This window comes from Barbus barbus, assembly GCF_936440315.1.
Source record: "Barbus barbus genome assembly, chromosome: 14".
Classification (NCBI taxonomy): domain Eukaryota; kingdom Metazoa; phylum Chordata; class Actinopteri; order Cypriniformes; family Cyprinidae; genus Barbus; species Barbus barbus.
In genome coordinates, this window is record NC_136742.1 from 12,157,524 (window position 1) to 12,183,938 (window position 26,415).

The window sequence follows — 26,415 nt, forward strand, 5'->3', positions numbered from 1 at the left end:
AAATTGTGATTGCGAATACTGAATCAGTGAGTCAATAAGAGTCAACAACTCTCCACTCACGCACAGTCGTCTAAGTTCCTGAGTCTGGCTGCCAACCAAAGCTCGCACAGCGTGTATGGCTCCCACAGCGCTAGTGCTATCAACTCGAGCTGCTCAATAACCCACACTTCCCACACACGCAGAGAGACGGAGAGCGAGAGATGGAACAAGGCAGTGCTGGGGGGCAAATTCACACAATAGCACATACACACTTATACACACATATGCCATCTCAAAGACCCATTCCAGCCAAGAGATTGGTGAGTGAAAGATGATGCATACAAGTACCTTTTCCATGACTAACTGACTGTCTAAAAAGATGCAGGCCCAGCTCCAAATCAAAGATGAAGAGAGGACTTTATCTGTGAGCACTATAAAAGCTATATGTTTGTACTCTCATTCATATCTTGCTGCCATGTTTGCTTACTTTCGAGATATAGGTTTTATTGACTCCATAACCTGAGTCAGAATGTCATTTAACTAAAGACTCTGGAGCCATTAGTATATTACTGTAGTTTTGAATTTAGATCCACTATAAAATGCACTATATTTTCTAAATTCATGTAATCTGTCTTTTTTCTTTTCTTTTTGACCTTGTAATTTTTTATCAAAATCTCATAATTCAATCTTCTGGTGAAACAATACTTCTCTCTGGTGGCGTGCACTGAAAAAAAAAAAAAAAAGTGTATTCACTCAGAAATTGCAAGTAAATTTCATAAATAATTACAAAGAAATGACAAATGACACGCTGAAGTAAACATAAAATGTAAAAGACTGAAACAGTATTTTCTTCTAAAAACTCCTCCAATAATCTTTGTTTTGTTTTACAACTTTGAAAAATCTATATACCAACTTCTCTAATTATTTGTCTGCTTAAACTCACACTTTTCTTAGAGTCGACTGGAAACTCGCATTCAGATTTGCCTCCATCTAATCAACTAACAATGTAGAACCAAGTCATTGCCCTACTGTACTTTTTTTTCGAGAAACTGTTTCACTTAAATGTTCATCAAAACATAGTATAAAAGATCTGTTGCTACTTCTGTCATTGTATTTTTATTAAGTTTTTGTTAATATTAATACCTCTACCAACATGATAATCGAATGATACCATGCTGAGTGTTTAATTGGACTATACTAACCAGCCAATCCTTGACCCCTCAGTTGGGTCAAGCTAAATACCCCATGGACCCCTGGCCTGGGCTAATCTGACTGACTTTAATGTTTTCATTAAAAAATCCAATCGATTTAGTAGACCCAATATACTGTATGTTTATTCAAAAGCATGTTTCTGATAAAACAGTTTTTGAGTCATTCACATGCTGTTACAAAGAGCAGTGTAGGTGTAACTGTGTAAGATCTCATGTGAATCACCATTATCTGTTGTCCTCTCGTTCTGTGCAGCATCCTGTTTGCAGACATTGTGGGCTTTACCAGTCTAGCTTCACAGTGCACGGCACAGGAGCTGGTCAAACTGCTGAATGAACTCTTCGGGAAGTTTGATGAACTCGCTACAGTAAGTAATGCTATTGACACGTATGTGTGGAGAGAATCTTAAATCACTGGGCATATGCGGTAACTTATATGATTGCTCACAGTCTGACTGCAAAATGCTAATTAACATTATAATTATAATCCCCATTAGTGGCCACAGTTTCTCATAAAACCCCTCTGTCCCTCTGTGCACTGTGGGAGAGAGGAAGCGCTTGAGCTGTATTAGCATCGTAAAAATCAAAGTGGACTCAAGACTTCTGACTGAGAAAAACTCAACATGAATTTACATACACTACTGTTCATAAGTGACAGTCAAAACATTTACAGTATAATGTTACAAAAGATTTCTATTTCACAGTTAAATGTGGATCTTTTAAACTTTCTGTTTAATCACACAGAATCCTTTAAAAAAAAATCCACAAAAATATTAAGCAGCACAACATTGTTAATTATAAATTTCTTGAGCAGCAAATCAGCATATTAGAATGATTTCTGAAGGACCATGTGATGTGAGAAAGAAGACTGACGACTTACCAAAATCCAAAATTTCTGAACTCTAGTATATGTGAAGTGATTTAGTATAACCACTGTACACCAATCCAGAGTGTGCAGTTGCTGAGATTAGAATTGCTCAAATCAACTTAACGACTACAAAACAGAGCATTATATGTACACACACACACACAAACAAACAAGTACAGTCTCTCATTCATTTTATTGTCTGCGACATACAAATCATAAATTTGATCATTTAGAAAAATGTTAGCACACCTTATCCTGAACGAACTGCATTATTTGAAGTGATATCTGGTGTCTTTAATGTTCACAGAACAAATTGTGCAAGACAGGTTGTTCACAGAAGTTTAATAAAAGCTTAAGAGTTTGTTCTGATCCCTAACAATAGTAATAGAGATACTTGTCTTAGCAAACACTAGTAAATATTTCAGCAGCCCCTGACAGTAAATGCTAAATTGCCATCCTGACAGCTATGATTGTGTTTGCACTTTTCAAAGGTGCTGTCTGAGATCCTACGTGAGTGTCTTTGATGTTGAATACCTGCAAATTACAACTGCAGCTTTTACTAGAGGCTTTTGCATTATTTGGATCTTTGTCATGCATTGTAATTATCAATCCTCCAATAAGTAAAACTGTGGTTTCTCGTGTATTAGAAAGAGATAAAAGTGTCACGTGTAAAAGCAGATTAGCTTCAAATTTTCACCTTCGTAATTTTAACCTGTCTTCTAACACTTTCAAAGCTAACTTTGTGTTTCTGTATCCCCAAATCAGCAAGTGTAAATCTTTGGCTAAATACAGTCTGTTCCAGAAAAAAGTTAAGCTTTTTGTGAAATGCAGCTCTGTCACAAAAGCTAAAACTTTTTTCAAGTTTGACATTAGTTTGAAATTCAGACAACAGTTGGAAATGATTGGCACAGATGGTGTGTGTGTGTGTGTGTGTGCTGTGACAGGGGGTTTCCCACAGTCTCATCCTGCCCTGTGGTGCCAGATGGTGCATTCCTAATGAAATAGAGCAATCGATCTGTAGAGTTTCTTCTTTTCTGTCTTTCTGTTTGTCTTGCTCTCTTTAGTCTAAAGTATTTTATTGTTGTGTTTAATCATTGTGAAGGGTCTAATCCTGATAATATATTTGCAGAAGGTTATGTTTCAGTATCTGGGTGTGTATGTACTTAACTAAAGTTTAGGGAAAAAATGTCTAAATCTGACAAAGTGTTTCTTTTGGACCCTTTGGTCACATGATCCTTCAATAATTAGTCTAACATGCGGATTTGGTGTTCAAGAAGCATTTCTTATTATTATCAATATTGAATATATTTGTGCTACTTGATATTTTTATTAAAACTGATTTTCCCCCTAGTATTCTTTAATGAATAGAACATTTAAAAGAACTGCTTTAGATCTTTTGTAACATTATAAATGTCTTGGCTGTCACTTTTGATTAATTAAATGCATTCTTGACGAATAAAGGTATTTCATAAAATAAATAAAATCTCACTGAGCCCAAACATATTTATTTTAAAAGTGTAGAAAGTTTAGTTTGGTTTTAAAGTTAAGCCACATAAGCAAGTCAGTGACCATTTTAACAGTAGTGCTGCAGGGTTTTTTCCCCTCAAAACAGAACACATTGAAAACTCACTATAAACCTGTTTATCAATAAATCATTTTGCTGTAGGCATTTTGTGACTTAACGCAAGCTCCAAATTAAGTGACAAGCACAAAAACATAGAAGTGTATATAATATTTATTCATTTTGATAGGTAAGTAAACTCTCATCTGCTCATTTATTAACTGTCAAAATAGGGGAAAATCCTAATAGTTTGTTTCAGCAGTGCTATAATCATTCTTTCATTCACTCATAAACTGTGTACATATGTAAGAAATCAGATTCTGTATAACCTGGAGGATAAGTGACATTAATCATCAGACTTGCTTTCAACTACACATCCAATTTATTGGCTTTGTGTGCTCTCTTAAAAATCTCCCATCGTGCTTTTGTGTGTCTGATTGGCAGGAAAATCATTGCAGGAGGATTAAGATCTTGGGAGACTGTTATTACTGTGTGTCCGGCCTGACCCAGCCCAAAGCGGACCACGCTCACTGCTGTGTGGAGATGGGTCTGGACATGATAGACACCATCACGTGAGTGTTTGTGGCCAAATCTCATTTTGTTTTAACAGCAGTCACTGAGCCGGCCAGCAGCAGCAGCTGCGATCACCTGACAGACTGTATTTGAAAGCTATAGTGATTTTATTTGTGTGTGTGTGTGTGTGTGTGTGTCTGTGAGACCTGCTCCACTATATTCATTTCTCTGCTCTGAATTCTAAGGCAGCTTTCACTGCTGCAGTCTCTTATCACCTCACACAGGTGCTAGAATATGCACACACACACACACACATGGACCAGAACTCACACTCACACAGAAACATCTCTCTCTCTCTCTCTCTCTCTCTCACACACACTTTCTGTCTCACATTAGTGTAGATCTCCTGCTTTGTGCTGGTAGCAAACAGAGAAGAAATCTGTCCTGCCAAAGCTCTCTCTCTCTTCAATCATCAGATCCGGCATTATAATAAGGGATGAGGAGAGAATAAGGAGCTTTTGAAAAAGAGGCAAAAAACCTGACTCTAGTTTTCTAGATGGGAACATATAGTGTTCAGGGTTTTCATCAATGAATTTTTCTAGGACCATTCTTGTTATTTGTGATTTTGTTTGTTATGGTTATTGTAACAAAGTTCGTAGAACGGGAAGAAGGAGGTGGGAACCGGCAAACATTTAAAGAATTTTATAAAAATAAACAAACACAAAAGTAAAGCGGCAGCCCCTCACGGATGACTGCCGCACACAAAACACAAAATAAAGTCCAGGCCTGGTCCTCTCTCCTCTTCCACTGTCGTCACTCCTCCTTTTATCCTTCCGGAGCTCCTCCGTGGGACTCGAGACCGGTGAGTGTCGCAGGTGTCGCTCATTATCATTAGCTCCACCGGCCTCGCTCCGTTCCCACGGCTCTCGGCCCCGCCCCACTCACTACAGTTATTTTACGTGATTATTTATAATATTTAATATTTATATAACATTTAAGATCTGTTTGCTACAGAACTGATTGTGTATGATTCATCCATGCATATGTTTAATTTTTTATCAAAATGTCAAAACTCACTGGACATCTCCAATCATTGGCTTAGTTCACAATGCAGGCTAAAGTGGCCCAAATCCGATTTTTTTGCCCAAATGTGTGACCCATATCTGATTTTTTAATGACAGTCTGAACAGCACAAATCCGATTTTTTCAAATCAGGCCCAGGCCACTTTCATATGTGGTCCTGAATTGGATACATATCCGATGTTTTGCAATGAGACTTCAGTCTGAACGGCCATGTCGCATTTCATGCGATTTTTACGTCATTGAAATGTGACAGACGTCACAATTCTGTGCTGGAGGAGGTAGGAAGATTAAAATCACAATGGCTTATTTAGGCTCCGATTGCACATTGACTTAAAAATTGCTAAACACACGCAAACACAGTGCGCTGCACCTACGGTTCACACATGAGACTGATGGCAGTCGCATTTAAATGACAATGTGAACAACAGCGCAAAACAATGTGAACAACAGCTGCAGTGTGAACTAAGTAATTTAGTCCATATAGTTTTTAGAAATGTTTATTTTAAGGGTTAGTTCACTCAAAAATGAAAATTCTGTCATTAATTACTCACCCTCATGTCGTTCCAAACCCATAAGACCTCATCTTCAGAACACAAATTAAGTTCATCTTCAGAACACAAATTAAGATATTTTTGGTGCATCCCGTGAGCTCTGAGAGATCTCTGACCCTCCCATAGACAGCAAGTGTCTCAATCAAGGTCCAGAAACGTTGCAAGGTGATCGGTAAAATAATCCGTGTGACATCAGGGGTTCAACCGTAATTTTACGAAGCTACTAGAATACTTTTTGTGCACAAAAGAAAACAGAAATAACGACTTTATTCAAAAATGTGTCTCCTCCGCGTCATTCTGGTGCCATTTTGGAGAGTATCCACTGAACGCAAACAGCATATGCTGTTCTGTGTCTGTGTTTTTTTCGTTTTGGTTTTTTTATTGCACAAAATGTAATCTCGTAGCTTTGAAAAATTAAGGTTGATTGCCTGATGTCACATGGATTATTTTACCGATGTCTTTGCTAGGTTTCTCGACCTTGATCGTGGTAATTACATTGCTGTCTATGGGAGGGTCAGAGATCTCTCAGATTCCATCAAAAATATCTTAATTTGTGTTCCGAAGATGAACGGAGGTTTCTTACTTGTTTGGAACGACATGAGGGTGACATAATTTTTATTTTTGGGTGAACTATCCCTTTAAGTTTTAGGTATTTTAGTACATTGAGTTAAACAAAATGAATATGATATAAAAATGAATATAATATAAAATATGTTTTAAATTATTTTATTTTATTTCATTTAAAGTGCCCCTGTTATGGGTTATTATGATTATGAAAGGTTCATATTTTGGTTTTGGGAGTCCCCAACAACAGGTTGACATGCATTCAAGGTCAAAAAACACATTAATTTTCTTAAAATATGCATTTATTTTTACCTTACTCGCTCATCCACTCCCAAACTATTCACTCAATGATTAATTTTTCCAAACCCCTCCTCTGTATGACCCTAATCTGAGTGATTGGTCCGATTGGTCGATTTCAATTAAAGCAGTGTTTGTGAGCACACTGCTGCTTTGTGTAGACTAGAGCATTACCGGGGAAACCGCTATTTTTACCGCTCCAAAAGCAGCATCTAGTGGCAAAGAATGAATTTGCATTTTCATTCAGACCAACGCGAAAAGACCAACTAGTGGGCGGGTAATCTGCTAATGTTTCATTGTTGACATCAACATGAAACGGTTTGGGATTCGTTTTAAAAATGACTAATTTCAATGATTCAGAGTTGACTCTTTCTTTTGAGAGACAATAACTTTATACATGGTGCACTTTCAGATTTAAAACTTACAAATAACAGTTTGTTCACAATTTGGACATCAGTATAGTTTACAAGCAAATTTTATTTTAAGTAATATTTAGACAATGAGATATTGTACAGCAGATTATAACAAAAATTATAACTGAAATTTCACTATTTCAATGACCTTTCCAGTTGCTTGGTTTGGAACAATTTCTTGATATTTGCACATTTTCTTGTAAATTAGTTAATTTACTTTTCTTTTTTTTAGTTTAATTTAACATTTATTTATTTATTTAGCACTTAAAGGGGTCATCGGATGCCCATTTTCCACAAGTTGATATGATTCTTTAGGGTCTTAATGAAAAGTCTATAACATACTTTGGTTAAAATTTCTCAGTGGTAGGGTTAAACAACACCCTTTTTACCCTTTCAAAAACAGCTCTGCACACAGCAGCCCGTTTTAGTGCATGTTTTTTTAAATGCTAATGAGCACTGCTCACCCCGCCCCTCTCTTCTGTGTGGTGACGAGCCATTCTCATGAGACTGTTTACTTTAGGGGCAGTTTACACGACAACGTTCTCAGCCAAAAACGTTTTGGGGACTGAAAATGCATAAATTTCAAAACGGGTTTCAAAGTGGAAGTTTTTGAAAACGTCAACGATATTGTTTCCGTGTAAACACCCAAAATGGGAATCTTTTAAAACGGTGACGTCATGTGCGTGCATAGTACGTGTTAGGTATGAAGACATGCGCAGTACGTGTCGATTTTAAAGGCAAGCGCGAACAAGCAAACACAACAATGCCGGAGTACATGGTACTGTTGTTGTTGCTGCTCAAGAGTTTGCTAACGCTTCTTCAGCAAAGTGTGGATTTACTTCACTAATATTAAAACCAACAGCGGAGACGCATCATATACATCAAATAATCGTCACAGGTGCTGTTTGCTAACAAGGTGACAGCACCAACTAGTGGCCTGGCATACATAATACAGTGTTTTTGGCCGTTTTCACAGATATGTGTAAACGCAAATTGTTTTGAAAACGTTGTTGTGTATACATGACACTTTTTAAAAAAGCAAGGGAAAAACCTTTCCGTTTTTGACTACATCGTTGTCGTGTAAACATAGCCTTAGCCGCATTTAGCCATGAAACTTGCTAACTAGCACATTATTAGGAAAGGCAATTTCATAAAAAAAACCCTCACTGAAAAAATGCTTTTTTTATGCTTCATCCAGACCAGTAGGTGTCAGCATAAAAACCACTCATATATTGAAAATGAAAAGTTAAATTTTTTTGTGAATATATGTAATCAGGTCTGTTGTGGAAGCGACTGAGGTGAACCTAAACATGCGTGTGGGTTTGCACACTGGCCGTGTGCTGTGCGGGGTTCTGGGACTCCGCAAGTGGCAGTATGACGTCTGGTCCAATGATGTGACACTGGCCAACATGATGGAGGCTGGAGGACTGCCTGGGTCAGTCAGTCATCACATTTAACAACATATTCAAATATTTATGCCATTTCTTCCTAACCTTCATATAGCGAGGACTATATGAGCAGAAAGGTGAGAGTGTGATTGTTTGCCCCTCCCCCAACAGGAAGGTTCATATCACCAAGGCAACGCTGGAATGTCTGAATGGAGATTACGAGGTGGAGCCAGGATTTGGCCACGAGAGACACGCTTTCCTTAGCAAACACGCCATAGAGACGTTCTTCATCGTGCCCTCACACAGACGCAAGGTACAAACACATCATCATCACGTCATAGACAACATGAAACCACACTATACTAAAGCATTTCACTTCTGGAATGTGGTGTTTTTTATTAAACTAAATTAATAAAGTAAAAGGGAAACTTGATTTTATCCAGAATTTGACTGGATTGTGAAAAGTCAGCATATTTTAGGCAGTAATATTATTGGGTAGTATTATATTTCTCTTCCTACACGACTACATTGGCAGTAAAGATTTGGTCATTTTAAATAAATTACACAATAAAAAAGAGCCATTTAGCTCTGTTAAAGCAGCTCTGAAATCGGTTGATGAGCAGCTGTCTTTCCTCTATTGATATATTATGATATGTAGTAGTAATAGGGAAGTATTCATTCTTAAAGACGTTCTTAGCATGCAACTGGACAAACATTTGTTGTGAACTTTGAAATTTGTATTCATCAAATAATCCTGAAAAACATCTATCATGGTTTATACAAAAATATTAAGCAGCACATCTATATTCAACATTGATGATAATAATAATTATAAACAGTCCTTGAGCAGCAATTCAGTGTATTAGAATGATTTCTGAAGGATCACGTGACTCTGAAGACTGAAGTAATGATGCTGAAAATTCAGCTTTGATATCACAGAAATAAATAGCATTTTAAAATATATTAAATTAGAAAAACATCTATTTAAAATTGTAATAATATTTAACAATTAGGGTTTTGATGCATTTTTTCATCAAATAAATAAAAAGAGACTTTTTTTTTTTAAAAACATGAAAAAATGTTACCAACCCCAAAGGTTTAAATGGTTGTCTATACACAAGTCTCTCTCAGGTCTGATAACCTTAACACCCATGAGCTGTCTATTTCTGTTAAAGGTTTGAGATTCTATTTTAACTGTATCTTCCAGATCTGAGAGATGAGTGCAATGCAATAAAATGATCCACAGATGCACAATCAAAAGCCTTACAAACATCCTTGTCCATCTGGAGTTCTTTACAAATGGATTAGAAGCGTCTTCTTTCTATCACTTTTTTAAGTCAGTTCTTTTTTTCAGCCAACAGTCACTGCAGCCATTTGCTCACATTCAGTTAATCTCTTCTCTTTCCTCATTCCACATTTCTTCCCACCCCCTCTTTTTCTCTCTCTCTGCAGATTTTTCCTGGGCTGATCCTATCAGACATAAAGCCAGCGAAAAGGATGAAGTTTAAGACAGTCTGTTACCTGCTGGTGCAGCTCATGCACTGCAGAAAGATGTTTAAGGCTGAGATCCCTTTCTCCAATGTCATGACCTGTGAGGATGATGACAAGGTGTGTGATTATTTTAGTAGATTTTTTTTAGCTTAGAGGATATTAAACATGTTTGATATTTTGAGACAATTTTAGAACACATTGTTTTCATTTGTCATGTGTCTCCCAGCAACAAGGCGTAAGTTTCTGTGTGAATTTGTTGTGCTCAGAACAACTGAAGTGTATGATGCCTTGTGTTTTAAAATCTTTTTGATTTTGAAAGTCATGTAATGTATTCCAGCCTTACAGTTGTAACATCTGATATTACTTCAAAGAGCTAACTATTTAAAAAAGAAAATAAGACAGGTGTCTGAACTAAGCATCTACCCTGACCCACAAAATCTCTACATCAACACCAGCAAATTTATAAAAATAATAGTATATTTACTATTATTATACAGTACAGTATATTATACAGTACAACAAAACACTAATGAATATTAAGAAATATTTATATAAGTGTATATTAAACCTGGCTATGAAAGTAATTGGGTTTTATTTTGTCCAAACATAAACAGATTTAAGCATAAAATTTTATGATGTTTATGAGTTTATGATGTAAAATTAACTGTGGTCTGATGTTCAGTCGAATTGGCATATCAGAATGGTCTGCCCTAATGTAGTCAAGTGTATCTGCACAACAAGCAAATTTACAAAGGTTTGGCTCATAAATATTGATGACTCAATTGATATTTATGAGGTAAGACATCACCATGTTATGATGTCACAACCAGTCAGTGAAAAGTTCCATTGCTGCTGATATATTGTGATTGCTGTTTTTTTAAATCCTCCAACATTTATTAATCCAAGATCCCAAAATCACCCTAAGTCACCTTTCACACCCACACGAATCACATTCACTGTGTTAATCTAGTGCACTCTCTAATGCCACTCCTTCAGATGAGCGGATGATTGCACACAGATCCAATCACTACTGCAGATATACTGTTCTCATCGTGTCTGACACTGTGTGTGTGTGTGTGTTTTGACTTGTATCAGTGCATAATTAAACATCTTATTACCATTGCATGTGTGAGAAAATATGCTGAGATGTGTTGAACACCCATCTGTCACCATGTACTGTTGATGTGTGTGTAGATGAGTTTAAAAGTACATGTGAGTGTTGTTCTTTCTTTTTACCTAATTGTAATGGGATAGTTTACCTAAGAATGAACTTTAGTAATCATTTACTCATCCTCATGTCATTCTAAACCTGTATGTACAAAAATAGTCATTTTGTAATGTTAAAAAAAAGCATGTGAGCACTGCGCTATATTTTAAATCTTCTGAATTCATATCATAGCTTTGCATATAGAACAGACCAAAATTTATGACATTATTTACTGAACATCTTCATTTCAGCTGAACTGGAAGTTATTTGTATCTAAACTTGAATTTTGAAATTTGGAATCTGAGATACTGTAATTCAATGGAAATTTTCCTGGGTTTCCAGAGACGAGCGCTACGAACAGCTTCTGAGAAGCTGCGCAATCGGACGTCATTTTCGGCAGGCATGGTGCAGAACTCTCCCGGGACCAGAGTGAACCGTTACATCGGCCGTCTGATAGAAGCACAACAGACGGAGTCAGAGACGGCAGACCTCAACTTCATTACCCTCACATACAGGAGCAGAGAGAGAGAGCAGAGAGTGAGTACACACAGATGCATGAGGGGTAAACATCTAGGTGAAATTTTAGTCATCATTTTTTTTTTTTGCTATAGCTGCTGGGTAAATGAGTGATAACCAAAAATCCACAAAGACTTTAATGTTTAAAATTTTAAAATAAATGTCTAGTTTTAAATGTTATTTATTTATTGAAATGATTTTGATTAATTGATTAAATGATTAATTGCAATGTTTGTTGGCCAAAACAAAGGTATGATAAAGTTACCTTTTACATTTTTGCTGTGCCATGAATTTGTTTTTTTGTTTTTTTCTGTTCTGTTACATAAATGTTTACTGTTTAAATACAGCTGAAAAGTTAACAATACAGTGTTTAATGGCAAGTTGAATTGTGACAGCTTACCCCATATAGTGTGACAACATGCCCCACTATTGACCAACTGTATCAAAAAGTATTTCAAAAGCCAAGACTTTAAGGGAAACTACCATTGAAAATCCCCAGTCTACCAGTCTTTTTTTAATGTGTTTGAAAGAAGTCTCATGCTAACCAAGCCTGCATTTATTTGATCAAAAATACAATAAAAACTGTAATATTGTGAATTATTGCAATTTTAACAATATTAAATATTTAAGAAACATTTATTATTATCAGTGTTGAAAACAGTTGTGCTGCTTCTTATTTCTATGTACACCATGACACATTTTTTTAGGATTCTTTGCTGAATGAACAGCATTTATTTGAATTAGAAATCTTTTGTAACACAATATATGTCTTTAATGTCACTAAAGATCCACTTAAGACTCCTTTCAGACTAAAAGTATCGATTTCTTAAAAAAAAATCGTACTGACCCCAAACTTTTGAATGGTGGTGTATGGCTATGCAGAAACTTGAACAAAATAAACCTACTCTAGGAAATATTTGCAGACGTGAAAAGTGTGACAACGTGCCCCGGTGTCCCTAATACAGCAGTAACCAATCCAGGGCATTGGCAGGAGTGACTTGGCGAAATGTGAGAGAGATGGATTGAAGAATTTCCTCAGATACACACACATCCCCCTCATTGTTCTGTTGTGCTTCGTGACTCCCTGTCTCCTCTCACTTTCACCATCCTCTCTCCCCCTCATCTCTCTCGCTCTCTCCTTTCTCACTAGGTTTCTCCATTGCTCTGTTCTCTATTTCTTTGCCTATATTCAGTCCTCTCAAATTCCTCCCATCTTCGATTCATGTAAGACATCCGCCTACCCTAACAGAATGGGAGCAACAGTAATGATTTGGGAAAATCTGTCAGATTCACGACTTATATTCTCTCTCTCTCTCACACACACACTCACACTCTCTCACACACACAAACACACACACACTCGTGCATGCAGGAGCACAGTGGCTTTCCCTGCTCTCTCTGGGAGTATAATGACATTGCATCTGGCTCTTATAGAGAGGGGGATGCTGGCTTTTATATTCTAATGAAGCTGATGCACAAAGCAGCGTGTTGCATTGATCTCCTGCAGGCTGCACTGAAATGACAAAAATACATGTTACTTGTGACACTTACAAGAGATACAACAAAGTATATGCTTACTTGAACACACACAGGTCTTTCTTCAACTTTGAGCACTTTTGCGTATTGATTTTTATGAGAATTGAACTATTTAAATGTTTTTTTAAATACATTTTTACAATTTCCAAGAAACTTTACCATGTCTCATTGTTTATGTTTGCTACTTTTTAAAATGCCTGTAGATGTAATAGTTTTACTCATGTCCCAGACTTACAATATTAAAATATTAAAAACATCTTTAATTTTTTTTAAATTTGACAAATTCTTTGACAAATAATGAAACTGAGAGTGAAATGATTACAGTGTTGAGAAGGTTACTTTGGAAATGTAATAGGTTACAGATTACAAATAAGTTGTGTAACTATTTCAAATATTTAATTAAAGTAATGCAACTGATTACATTTGATTACTTTTGATTACTTTTCTAAATTTATCAATCAAAAAAGGATTTGCAAAACAGAAAAGTTTGAGTTCTTTAAAGTATGTTAATTTATGCATTGACTCTGGACTTAAAACACAATGGGCCAACACCAGCAGACGTCACGGCACACTGACTGTGGAAACTTCTCACTGAACTTCAAGCAGCTTGGGTTCTGTGCCTTTCCACTCTTCCTCCAGACTCCAGACCTCGATTTCCAAAAGAAAAGCAAAATTTACTTTATCTGAAAAGAGGACTTTGAACAACAGTCCAGTTCTTTTTCTCCTTGGCCCAGGTAAGATGCTTCTGACAATGTTTCTGTTTCAGAAGTGGCTTGGTAGCCCTTTTCCTGAAGACGTCTGAGCGTGTTGACTCTTGATGCACTGACTCCAGCTTCAATCCACTCCTTGTGAAGCTCTCTCAAGTGTTTGAATCAGCTTTGCTTGACAGTATTCTCAAGCTTGCGGTCATCCCTGTTACTTGTGCACATTTTCCTACCCAATTTCTTCCTTCCAGTCAACTTTGCATTTAATATGGTTTGATACAGCACTCTGTGAACAGCCACTCCTTTCAGTAATGACCTTCTGTGACTTACCCTCTTTGTGGAGGGTGTCAATGTTCGTCTTCTGGATCATTGCCAAGTCAGCAGTCTTCCCCATTATTGTGGTTTCAAAGAACAAGTGATACCCAGAATTTATACAGTAGGGATGGTCATTTATTTAAACTCAAATGTAAATATTCTAATATTTTGAGATACTGATTTCTGACTTTTATGAGCTGTAAGATCTAATCATCAAAATTAAAACAAAAAAACTTTTGAAGTGTTTTACTTTAAATGTAATGAATCTAAAATATATGAAAGTTTCACTTTTTGAAATGTTACAAGAAAAAATGAACTTTTTCACCATATTCTAATTTTCTGAGATGCACCTGTACATAAATCCAAATAGGAAATACAACAGTTATCAAAATAAGCATGTGTTCTATTCTGTGTCCTAAAGTCCTGAAACATTCGTGTCTCATATTTTAAAGCAGTCACTGCAATTTATTAAAGAAATCAATGAAAACTGTACGTGGATGTGTGTGATTTTTATATATTAGCAATTCTATTATTATTATTATTTTTACTCAAACTTTCCATCAGTTGTGGCATTATTTTCATCACAGCCAACAGTTCTGAACTTCATAAAGTTTGTTAAAGTGTTATTTGTTACCAAGGAGACAACAGAGTTGATGAATAGCACAGTTGTAATATGAGATGTAAAGAACACAAAGAAAAATCATAAATATCATTTGAAGAGAACAGAATATTTTTGTGTGTTTTCATTTTCAATCAAGCTGTAATTTTATCGAATTTTGTGAAAATATGTAATTGTCTGGAAATTGTATATAACTGTGTGTGCGTTTAGGATTAATTGCTAGTTGTTAAATTAGCCACAACAAGACAAAATAAAATAAACAACTAAGACATTCCATTGTTGTCATTTCCATCACAAAATAAACTGTGGAATAAATATAGTGGAAATTACATTCGTGCATGATGGTGCAGGAAAACCCTCTTTTAGGAGATTATTTTCCAAACCCATACAGTAGTTGAATAAACCTTTACACACATGTACTGTAGAAAAACTGGTTGCATAATTGCTACAACCTATCAAATTGTCTCTGTCTCTCTCTGTCACACAGTATCAGCAAGTGTATGACGATGCCTTCATCGGTGCGGTGGTTATCTCGCTTGTCCTCACTTCATTTTTTGCAGTGGTCTATTTTCTCATCATTCCTCAGTATGTAAATCACACACACAATACTTGACACATCAACATAACACACCTTTTCTTTATTTGACAGACACACTAAATTGATCACACATTTTACATGCTCAGGTCACTGCATCACAACACACATGCATATAACATTCCCTCTTTTTCTCTCTTTCTCTTGCTGCAGAGGTCTTCTGGTTGTGATTCTGCTGGTTCTCTGTTTGTGTTTCCACATGGCAAGTGTGATGTACCTTCAAATCACTCATGTGCAGGTAACACTGGTTTCCAGGTTTTATGGAGACTCTCCATAGTCATAATGATTTTCACAACTGTACAAACTGTATTTTCTATCCCTTACTCAAAACTTTCTGCAGTTTTAGATTTTCAAAAAAGATGATTAATTCCCACTGTATATTAGTTGGCCTTAACTACTATGTACTTACATCAAAAAATATGTACAATGCACTTATTGTGTTTATATTGTAATGAAAAACACTTTTGCTGCTATTGAGGTGGGGTATGGGTAAGGTTAGGGACAGGTTTGGTGGTATGGGTAGTTTTAAGGGTTGGTTAAGGTGCAAGGGATGGGTCAGCATTGTAATTATAAATGTAGTTACAGAAATTAATTACATGCAGGTATTTTTTTTAAATATCAGTACAATGTAAAAACATATGTGGACATGAATGACACCTAAAATAAAAAAATAAATAACTTGGACCAGTAAGCAACCACATAACAACACCCAAGTATCCACCCCGGGAACTCTAGCACTACCTAGCAATCATCCAGAATTTCTTACAAAAAGAGCACCATGGCACCACCTTAGAAACACACAGAACATCCTAGCAACATTAAAGCAACCACATAGCAACACCCTAACAACAACCCAGAGTAACTTAGGAACCATCCAGATCACCCTGGCAACATCACACAGAAACACCCTAACAACCGCCCAGAGTTCCTTAGAGCCACAATGGAATCATCCAGAACACCCTGGCTACATCAAAGCAACCACATAGCAACACCCTAACAACCACCCAGATTTCCCTAGCAGCCATCCAGAACACCCTAGAAATACCCTAGCAACATTGTAGCAATCACATAGAAGCACCTCAACGACCAGCCAGAGCTCGTTAGTACCACCTCAGAACCATTCAAAACATCCTAGCAACATCAAAGCAACCATACAGCAACACCCTAACTACCACCTAGAGTTCCCTAGCAACCATCCAGAACACCCTATAAATACCCCAGCAACTGTCCAGAACACCCTAGCAATATTGCAGCAATCAGATAGAAACACCCCATGAATACCCAGAGCTCCTTAGCACCACATCAGAACCATTCAGAGCATCCTAGCAATATCAAAGCAATCACTTAGCAACACCCTTACATATCCACCCAGAGTACCTTAGCAACCATTCAGATCAGCTTAGCAACAATGTTGCAATCACATAGAAACACTCGAATAACCTCCCAGAGCTCCTTAGTGCCACATTGAAACCATCCACAGTACCCTGGCAACATCAAAGCAACCACATAGAAACAATCCAGAACAACACTGTAGAAACTTTGCAGTAAACACAGAGTATCAACCTAACAACCACCAAAAGCATTCGCCATATTCTAACTCGCACCACCTAACAACTATCATAACAACACCTTAGAAAGCACCCAGTTTGGCGTGCCATCACCTATAGTAACATCCAAACAGAACATCTAAGCAACCAAATGACAACACATAGCAACCATCCATAACTTCCTGGCACCACCTAGCAACCACCCAGAATGCCCTGCCATCACCGAACAATCACCCAATGCAACCTAGCAGCACCTAACAACCATCCAGAACACCGTGGCACCTCCTAGTAGCTACATAGCACCTTAACAACCACTTAGAGCAATCTAGCACAACCTAACAACCATCCAGAACATCCTAGCACCTCATAGTAGCCACATAGCAACACCTTAACAACCACCCAGAGCAACCTAGCACCACCTAACAACCACACAGAACACCGTAGCACCACCTAGCAGCCACATAGCAGCTTAACAACCATCCAGAGCAACCTAGCACCACCTAACAACCATACAGATCACCCTAGCACCACCTAGCAGCCACACAGCACTTTAACAACCATCCAGAGCAACCTAGAACCACCTAACAACCACCCAGAGCAACCTAGTACCACCTAACAACCATCCAGAACATCCTAGCACCACATAGTAGCCACATAACACCTTAACAACCATCCAGAACACTATAGCACCACCTAACAACCACACAGAACAGCGGAGCACCACCTAGCAGCCACATAGCACCTTAACAACCATACAGAACAGCATAGCTCCACCTAGCAGCCACCCACAGTGCTTTAGCATCATGGAAGTCATTTTCTTCAGGAAATGTCAAACTCTAGTTGTTTGTGTGCATTTGCTCTGCAGGTTTTCTGAATACTCTTTCCTCTCTTTGTGTTCTCAGTGCTCTCCTGACTGTCTGACCCTGCAGATCAGAACGGTTCTATGTGGGTTTCTGGTGCTGCTGATGTACTCCGTGACCCAGGGGTGTGTGGTGAGTGTGTGTGTACAGTAGAAGAGAGTGACAACTGTATGACTGAGGGTGTTGCTTATAGAATATACACTGGTAAAAATATATGCATTATATATATATATATATATATATATATATTATTCCAGTATTTAACCTCCAAATATGTGTTCATCTATTAGTTTCTTTCTGATGTTGAATGTGTGCGTGTTTCTGTACCTACACAGGTGGAATGTGTACCGTGGTCACTGGAGGGGAATTCCAATGTCTCCATGGTGACAGTTGTCACAGTCAACGGGACCAGCGTGGGCTCCGGGGTTTGCAAATACACTCCGTACGTATTTTTATCATGTGTGATGGCATCGCTATCTGTGGCTCTGTACCTCCGTGTGTCATCACTACCCAAGATCCTCCTGCTTCTCCTTCTCAACATTCTCCACACTGTCGTCATGGAGACTAGTGGCTATCGGAAGGCCATAGGGTGAGTTGAGCTAAACGCAAAGATTATAGGAGTGTTTGTAGTTCATATTTGTTTAATTATCTTAGGGTTACCCAAACTGGGATTTGTGAGAAATATTTTGTTTACCTGCAAGTAATGTCTCCATTAACTGACAATAGAGAACTGTGAACATGTAAATGTATTTTTAAATAATTGAAATGTTAATTTAAAAGCTCAGGAGCAAATTTAAAAGTAAATGTTTTCAGTCAAAAGGCTGAATCCCTGTTTTATATGATAATCTGATGGGTGTCATTGTGTTTGTGTGTGTAGAGGTGGATTCTTTCGCACATACAGCTATGACCCGGTTCTGGCAATGCTTCTGTTTTCTGGAGCTCTGGTGCTTCACTGCAGACAGCTGGATCTCAAACTCAGACTGGACTACCTCTGGGCCACCCAGGTGAGTGCACCTGTGTCTATGTGCAAATAATATAAATACATTTATTTCATACCAAGTATAGTTCAAAACTTGATTTCATACAGTTCTTTGCTAACTTTTAAGTACATTTGATAAAATTGCTCCCCAAAATTCAGTTATATGAACATGCAAAACAGTTCACAGATTTAGTCTGTGCCTGTATATGAGTAGTCTTAGCCTCGGGCCACATGTCAACAGAATCGCCCACATTGCATGTTACACTCAAAAATGGCAAGTGGGGGAATAATTTGACTGAAATGATTTTGACCGGAAATAATAGTAATACTAATGTAAAAGAAATACAACAAAATGTATAAACACACACACACACAACTGTTCAAAAGTTAGGGGTCGGTAAGAATTTTAATGTTTTTGATTGAAGTCTCTTCTGTTCACCAAGGCTGAATTTATTTATTCAAAAATACAGTTGCAACAGTATTGTAAAATAATATTATATATATATATATATATATAGTGCCCTCCATAAGTATTGGAACAGTAAAGACAAAATTGGCTGTGGAGTCAAGACATTTGCAAATATTATTAAAAGATAATTATGAGACAAAACTACAGAATGTCACATTTTATTATTAGCCGTTTCAACACATACATGTTTTATCAAATAAAAAGAACAGCACTTTTAGAGTTCATCCCACTCATTGATGTGAGCATAAGTATTGGGACAGTTGAACATAAGGCAGATATAAAGCTATTATTTAGTTGCAGATCCCTTTCACACAATCACAGTGTGAAAGGGATCTGAGTCTTGGTCTCATCCTTTGAAATACTTTCCCAGCCTTTAATGCAGCAAATTCCAATTGTTGCTTGTTTTGGGGAGTTTCTGCCTTTACTCTCCTCTTCAGCTGGTCAAATTCATGTTCAATTGGATTTAAATCTGGAGATTGACTTGGGCAATCTAAGACTTTCCATTTCTTTGCCCTTATAAATTCCTTGACTGAACTACCAGGGTGTTTTGGGTCATTGTCCTGATGCAATATGAAGCACTTCCCAAAGAATCTGGTGGCATTTTATTGAATATTTGTAGGCAAGATGGTTTTGTACTCTTCCAAATTCATTCTGCTACTGTCATCATACATTAAGTCATCAGTAAAGTTGAGAGGGCCTGTCCCAGAGGCAGCCATGCATGCCCATGCCATGACACCACCTCCACCATGCTTTACAGATGCGGCTGTATGCTTGAGATCATTGCAGTTCCCTTTTTTTCTCCACATTTTTGCTTTGCCATCACTTAGATAAAGGTTTATCTGTGTCTCATCGGTCCATAAACACAGTTCCAAAACTCTTCTGGCTCACCTTTGTGCTTTTTTGCAAACTCTAATCTTGCCTTTCTATTTTTGGTGCTGGTCAGAGGTTTGCATCTTGCTGTGTAGCATCTGTAATTCTGTGTCAAAGTCTCCTGAGGACAGTAGATTGTCAGAGAATCACCCCAGCTTTCTGGAAGTTGTTGGTGATTTTACAGACATGTCTTTTAGGATTCATTTTCACAGCTTTTATGATTTGCCTGTCATCAACTACTGTTGTTTTCTCAGCCGATCAGGTCGTTGTTGGTGTCGCTGGTGGTTTCCAAACTCTTGATTTCTCCATGCCTTTTGTTTTTGCTATACCTCTGATTGACTTCCTCTTTACTTTTAGCATCCAAATTGCTTGCTTTTCTCTCAAAGTCAGTTCCCTCATCTTCATCCTGGTTTGTGTGTGTCATCATCAATTGCAAGATTCAGAATGCAGAAGTAATGGATATAACTGATACGACACATTCCCTGCTTTTAATATCTGAAGAATTAATGCAACAGGACACAGCTGATCACTTAGAAAGACCTGTGAGGCAACTGTCCCAATACTTATGCTCACATCAGATAGAGGGATGAAACTCTAAAAGTGCTGAACTTCTTAGATGGTAAAACATATATTTGTTGAAACGGCTAATAATAAAATGAGACATTCTGTAGTTTTGTCTCATATTCATCATTTAATCATGTTTGTAAATGTCTTGACTCCACAGCCAACAGAGCAATTTTGTCGTTACTGCTCCAATACTTTTGGAGGGCACTGTATAAATATAAATACATAAAGTAGGGGCAGTCATGGCCTAATGGATAGAGAGTCGGGCTTGTAACCCAAAGGTCGTGGGTTCGAGTCTCAGGTCCGGCAGGGATTGGAGGTGGGGGGAGTGAATAACCAGCGCTCTCTCCACCCTCAATACCACGACTGAGGTGCCCCTTGAGCTGCTCCCTGGACGCTGCAGCATAAATGGCTGCCCACTGCTCTGTGTGTGTGTTCACTGCTGTGTGTGCACTTTGGATGGGTTAAATGCAGAGCACAAATTCCGAGTATGGGTTACCATACTTGGCCACATGTCAGGTCACTTTCACTTTCATAAAATGTGTCACATGGTCCCTCGGTAATCATTCTAATATGCTGATTTGGTGTTCAAGAGACATTTCTTAATGTTGAAAACAGTTCTGCTGATGAATATTTTTATGGAAACTGTGGTACAATTTTTCAAATTGTTGCTGTGGTTTCCAATATTTGTCTGATATAGAAATATTTTGTAACATACTGTGAATTTAATGTTCTGACTTTACCATGCTGAATAAAAGATTAATTTATTTTATAAAAAGTCCCCGAACTTCTGAACAGTAGTGTATATTTTCATCAGAAAACACTAAATAGTGGAATATCATCAGCACTGCGATAGCAAGCTATTTCAACAGTAACAGTGCCCTCTAGTGGATGTTTTATTTTCAGAATACAATTCTATATTAAAACAAATTATTTTTATTACTACCCTTTAAAATATACCTAGTGACTGTAGAGGTAATACAGCTAGTATGAGTATATAGTTAATTGTTAACATGTCAGTTTGTGTGTTTTGTCCACAGGCTGAGGAGGACAGAGATGACATGGAGAGAGTGAAGTTGGACAATAAGAGGATTCTGTTCAACCTTCTGCCTGCACATGTAGCTCAACACTTCCTGCTGTCCAACCCACGAAACATGGTCAGATTTCATTTACAGATCACAAAGTATAACCTTAAAGACAACGTGAGATACCAATTAACTTCCAATAATGTGACATATGTCTAAGCAAAATAGCATATTCAGATGAAGTGAAGTGGGGTTTGTTGGGGTTAGTCAGATGTTGTAGTTCCTAAAGTCACGACTTCATGGCAATGTTGTTACGATCCAGCTGCTAATTAGGTGAGAGGTCAGTGCAGATGTTTTGATGATAGCGTGTGTTTTGATCATGCAAATGAGATAACATTATGTTTGTGTGTAGTGTAAATGCTCCGCCGCTCCGTCTGGCTTTGCGATCTCATTTGCCAGGCTTCATTGTGAGGCCTCATGAACACAATGAATGTGTGATTAGGCCTACACTCCTGTTATGCGTTTTTGTTTTTCTATGTTTGCAGCATGCTCAACACATGCTGCTTGCCTCTTTTCCTGTCCAAGATCATTCACAGGAATTGATGCAATCAGACATCCTGAAATCTGTTGCAGCAGCTCTGAAGCGAGCATCCAGTCCACTTATGGTGTTAGTCATATTTTCTTCAAAAACATTTTAATTTAATTTTACAATGACCAATTTTTCCCCCCTCTCTGACTCTTCTACCATTCAAAAGTTTGTGATCTTTTTTTTTTTTTCAAGAAATTAATACTGTTAATCAGGAAGGATGCTTTAAAGTGCCCCTATTATGGGTTATGAAAGGTCCATATTTTGGTTTTGGTAGTCCCCAACAACAGGTTGACATGCATGCAAGGTCAAAAACCAGTTTAATTGTCTTGTAATATACATTTATGTTTACCTTACTTGCTCAACGACTCCCAAATGATTCGCTCAACAATTAATTTTCAAACCCCTCCTTTGCTTGATGCTAATCTGCGGTGATTGTTTGGTCCGATTGGCCTCATTTTCATTTCATCATAAATGAAATTTACATTTCATCCTGTAATGCCTGATAAAGCAGTGTTTGTGAGCACAGTGCTGCTTTTGTGTAAACCGCTATTTTTACCGCTCCAAAAGCGGCACCTAGTGGCAAAGAATGGATTTGCATTTTCATTCTGACCAACACTAAAAGACCAACTAGTGTGCGGGTAATGTTTCATGTTGACTTCAACATAAAATGGCTTGGGATTCGTTTTAAAAACGACTCGTTTCAATGATTCAGAGTCGACTCTTTCTTTTGAGAGACAATGGGCCTCATTCATGAAACACGAGCAGAACAAATTTTGTAAAATGTGCATAAAATGTTCTGTGTTCTTTTTGGCAAACTGATTACACTGAATTTTGATGCACTGTCATCATAATATTTATATAAAGTTTGTTTGTTTTTTTTTGTAGCTGAGAGTTGATAAACCGTTTAGCTTTGGGTAAACGCAGTGCTTGTCACCATCACTTTTTACCCAGCCGTCCAATCAATGGAGGAGGGGCGGGACAAATATCCTACTTGCAAAACAACTGAACAACAATAGAGAAGTTAATTTTGCTGGTTACTGCATTTTTATATTCAGTAATATTCTTCAAAATACTAGTAATACGTTACTGCCGTGAATATTCCACATCATAGCAACCAAAGCATTGGTCTCAAACTCAATTCCTGGAGGGCCACAGCTCTGCACAGTCTAGCTCCAACACTAATCAAACACACCTGATTCAGCTAATCAAGGTCTTCAGGATTACTAGAAACTTCCAATCAGGTGTGATTTGGGGCTGGTTGGAGCTAAACTCTGCAGAGCTGTGGCCCTCCAGGAATCGAGTTTGAGACCACTGAACCAAAGCGTCTCAGCTGGAAAAATGCTGTGCCACCAAAGTGTTCAAGCGCCACCAGCTGGTCGTTTTAAGAAGAGCACCTGACATTTTTCAGCTGGCTAAAAACACTTTGGTGGACACACTTTATTGAATATTTATTGTTAGGCAAATGGCCTATTAGTCTTTTTTGCATTTATGCAATATACTGGGGCCAAACCTGAGAAAGTAAACCAGAATATTCCACTGCGTTCCTGGACACGTAGCTGTAATTCATAGACGGGGATTATGCTAATTGTGAATGAGCATGCAGGAGCGCCCTATTTACGAATGATTGGAATTCATTAACATATGCATGTTTAACTTTCAAATCGGAAGTTTACGAAGCGTTTGTGAATCCAGAGGAGAGTTTTCGGGAAGGTCCGTTTTACGCGCAAATTACTCAGAATTTACTCATATATTTACGAATGTTTCATGAATGAGGCCCAATAACGTTATACACGGTGCACTTTCAGATTTAAAACTTTGCAGGATGTTTTCATTCACTTAGATCTGTGTTACATACTGCATGAAAGGTAATTTTCAAAAATCCATAGGGGCACTTTAATGCATTAATTATACCTTGTAATGCACTTTATAATGCATTACAATTTCATGAATAATTGTAACCACAGTTAATAAATTCTAGCACTTATCAATTTATTGTTACACTATGCATTTGTAATTCTTTAAAAGTTATAATTATTTACGACAAGATATAATGTATTACAACGCACATTATGAATAATTATAATGCATTATATTATATATAATATAATTTATAATGCTCTAATAACCCTTTAAATGCAGTTTTACGTGTTATAAAACATAAATAAAAAATAAGAGGCACAAAAAGCACAATGTTCAACACTCATAATAAGAATAAATATAGCTGCAAGCAGCAAGTCATTTTGGCACCATTACAATAGGCAAAATTCACAGAAAGCTATTAGCATTTATTTGAAATTTCACTATAACTTTTGACTACAAGGTGGCACTGTCTCAAAACTTTTTGATTACTTTCAGGTCATGGTACATACAAAGTTTCGTAATGGTACACCAATGTATTCGTAAAATATAGCATTTTACATCACAATATTCTATTGTAGGCAATGGCAATTTCATATTGTTTTTTCAATTATAGCGTCACCAAGAGGCACAATCACATCTCACATCTATCTAAAAGAGTCTCACAAAAAGAGCCGCGGCATTTGAAACAACATCATTGTAAGACGTGCAGGGCTCCCCTGCATGCTGATGACAGTCACGCTTAGTGCATGCTTGGGGAAATCCCACGCTGATGCTGTGCTCAGCGGGACTGACTGCGCTCATTGCGAGAGTTTCAGTCTCGCCTCTCTGCACTCGCGGATAGCTTTCTTTTCAGAAAGCGACTCCGCCCCTCGCGCCCTCCCATTCTCTTCCTCCCAGGGACCTGCGAGGAAGAAACAGTGGGGCAGAGGATTCGAGCAGCCGGAGACGAGCGAGCTCACGTCGGCTTAGTGCCCGCGTGCCTCGCCGTCACTGCAAAGAGAGGATTCGCCGGTCCTCTTCACTCAACCTGATCTGCATCCCTCTGCGGCTGCGAGCGACATGATCTCGTTCGGTGGGAGTGACGACGGCATGGATGACAGCCTTTCTCTGGCAGCTTCGGACACGGAGGAGTTATCGGGCTCGGTGACTGACCCCGCCCTCTTGCCGCCGTCCTCTTCACGCAAGGCTGTCAGTGAGCTCGGGCTCGAGTGGTCTGAGGAGCCATCTCGCAGCAGGCTAGACGGACAACCGGCTTCTGCGCTGCACTCCATGGCTGTGCTCCAGGTCTTCCAGGCCAAGATGCTCGCCAGCGAGGAGGCGGGTCTCCATGCAGCTTCACTCAGGGACCTGAGGAGCACGACGGACCTGGCCCTGTGTGCCACCAAAGCCACCGCCCAGGCCATCGGAGCGGTTCACGGAGGCACAGAAGTCGTCTCAAGCGATGCGACACTTCCTCCCAAAATGCTCCAGATCTTCTGCTGCTTCTAGTCGTCCCAAGCCTGCGTCGACTCAGCAGCCTGCTAAGCCAACGCCAGCCACTCCCGAACCCCGACCTCCTAAGGATCGGCAGGATAGAGGGCGTTCCCGCTCGGCAAGACGCTACCCCTTCCCGAAGCGCCATGGACCCCAGCCCAAGATACCCTTGGATCCGGCGCCTCAGATGTCCTCCTGAAGCCAGGCAGAAAGAGGAGGGGCCCAAGTCTCGCTACCGCCGGACCAACCTGCAAACAGCTTCTAATGTGCCTCTTGTCGCCCTGCTCATCGCTGGGAACAGAGGGAAGTGTGTTATTGGTTCCCCACGGGCCCGCTCTAGCGCCTGGGTGTCCGACTGCTGTGATAGCGGACAAAATAAAACACATTCATTTTCAAAAAGAGAGCAAATATCCTCTTATGCCTACCATAAGCGTCCTGCCCTTATGCAGCCACTTTTACGCGATGCATGGATAAGGCTCTCTCCCCTCTGCGACAGATGTGTATCCGCATCCTCAACTACCTCGACGACTGGCTCATTCTGGCCCAGTCAGAGGCAGTTTTAACATCGCACAAGACCCTCCTCCTCAGCCACTTAGATTGCCTGGGGCTCAGTGTCAACTTTGCCAAGAGCATACTGTCACCCAGCCAGCGAATGTTGTTCCTGGGGACAGTTATCGACTCAGTGCAGATGACAGCAACTGTCTCAGCGGAACGAGCCATGACTATTCAGTGCGGTGTGGCCTCCTTCAAGGAAGGGACCGTCCACCCGCT

At 38.6% G+C, this 26,415-nt stretch overlaps 1 protein-coding gene across 1 annotated transcript in view; it reads left to right on the forward strand.

Moving 5' to 3' along the window:
- Positions 1-26,415, forward strand: part of LOC306880611 (adenylate cyclase type 1-like) — a gene marked incomplete at its 5' end in the record, with an annotated part of 58,073 nt that overhangs the window by 25,394 nt on the left and 6,264 nt on the right. The window contains 12 exons of the mRNA XM_079434243.1: positions 1,444-1,555; positions 4,061-4,188; positions 8,314-8,472; positions 8,597-8,738; positions 9,878-10,033; positions 11,466-11,660; positions 15,301-15,398; positions 15,562-15,646; positions 17,858-17,947; positions 18,151-18,404; positions 18,693-18,819; positions 21,738-21,854. Coding sequence (XP_079290369.1) covers positions 1,444-1,555; positions 4,061-4,188; positions 8,314-8,472; positions 8,597-8,738; positions 9,878-10,033; positions 11,466-11,660; positions 15,301-15,398; positions 15,562-15,646; positions 17,858-17,947; positions 18,151-18,404; positions 18,693-18,819; positions 21,738-21,854 — 1,663 coding nt within the window. The remainder of the gene's footprint in view (positions 1-1,443; positions 1,556-4,060; positions 4,189-8,313; positions 8,473-8,596; positions 8,739-9,877; positions 10,034-11,465; positions 11,661-15,300; positions 15,399-15,561; positions 15,647-17,857; positions 17,948-18,150; positions 18,405-18,692; positions 18,820-21,737; positions 21,855-26,415) is intronic.